Source organism: Penaeus monodon, chromosome 23, assembly GCF_015228065.2.
Source record: "Penaeus monodon isolate SGIC_2016 chromosome 23, NSTDA_Pmon_1, whole genome shotgun sequence".
Lineage (NCBI taxonomy): Eukaryota > Metazoa > Arthropoda > Malacostraca > Decapoda > Penaeidae > Penaeus > Penaeus monodon.
Window position 1 is genome coordinate 16,072,753 of NC_051408.1, and position 215 is coordinate 16,072,967.

The following is a 215-nucleotide window of genomic DNA, read 5'->3' on the forward strand; positions in this document are numbered from 1 at the left end:
GTAGATCAAAATTCCACCTAACCTTTAGTCGTATCTTCATACATCCAGGCAATTGTCACCCCTCCTAATTCAGAGTCAGAGAAACGGAGCAAGAAAGTGCCTGACTTGGAATTCTTAAGCATTTCTTCTGCCTGGCGTCGACCCACAAAACCCATGATGGAGCCATCATTCCACTGCTGGCGCAGGTGTTCTCTTGTAACCTAGTAAAATAGATT

The 215-nt window shown here is 44.7% G+C and overlaps 1 protein-coding gene across 1 annotated transcript in view; it reads right to left on the reverse strand.

The window, feature by feature from the left end:
- Positions 1–215, reverse strand: part of LOC119587821 (signal transducer and activator of transcription 5B-like) — a 29,198-nt gene that overhangs the window by 17,070 nt on the left and 11,913 nt on the right. Inside the window, 1 exon segment of the mRNA XM_037936525.1 lies at positions 23–200. Coding sequence (XP_037792453.1) covers positions 23–200 — 178 coding nt within the window.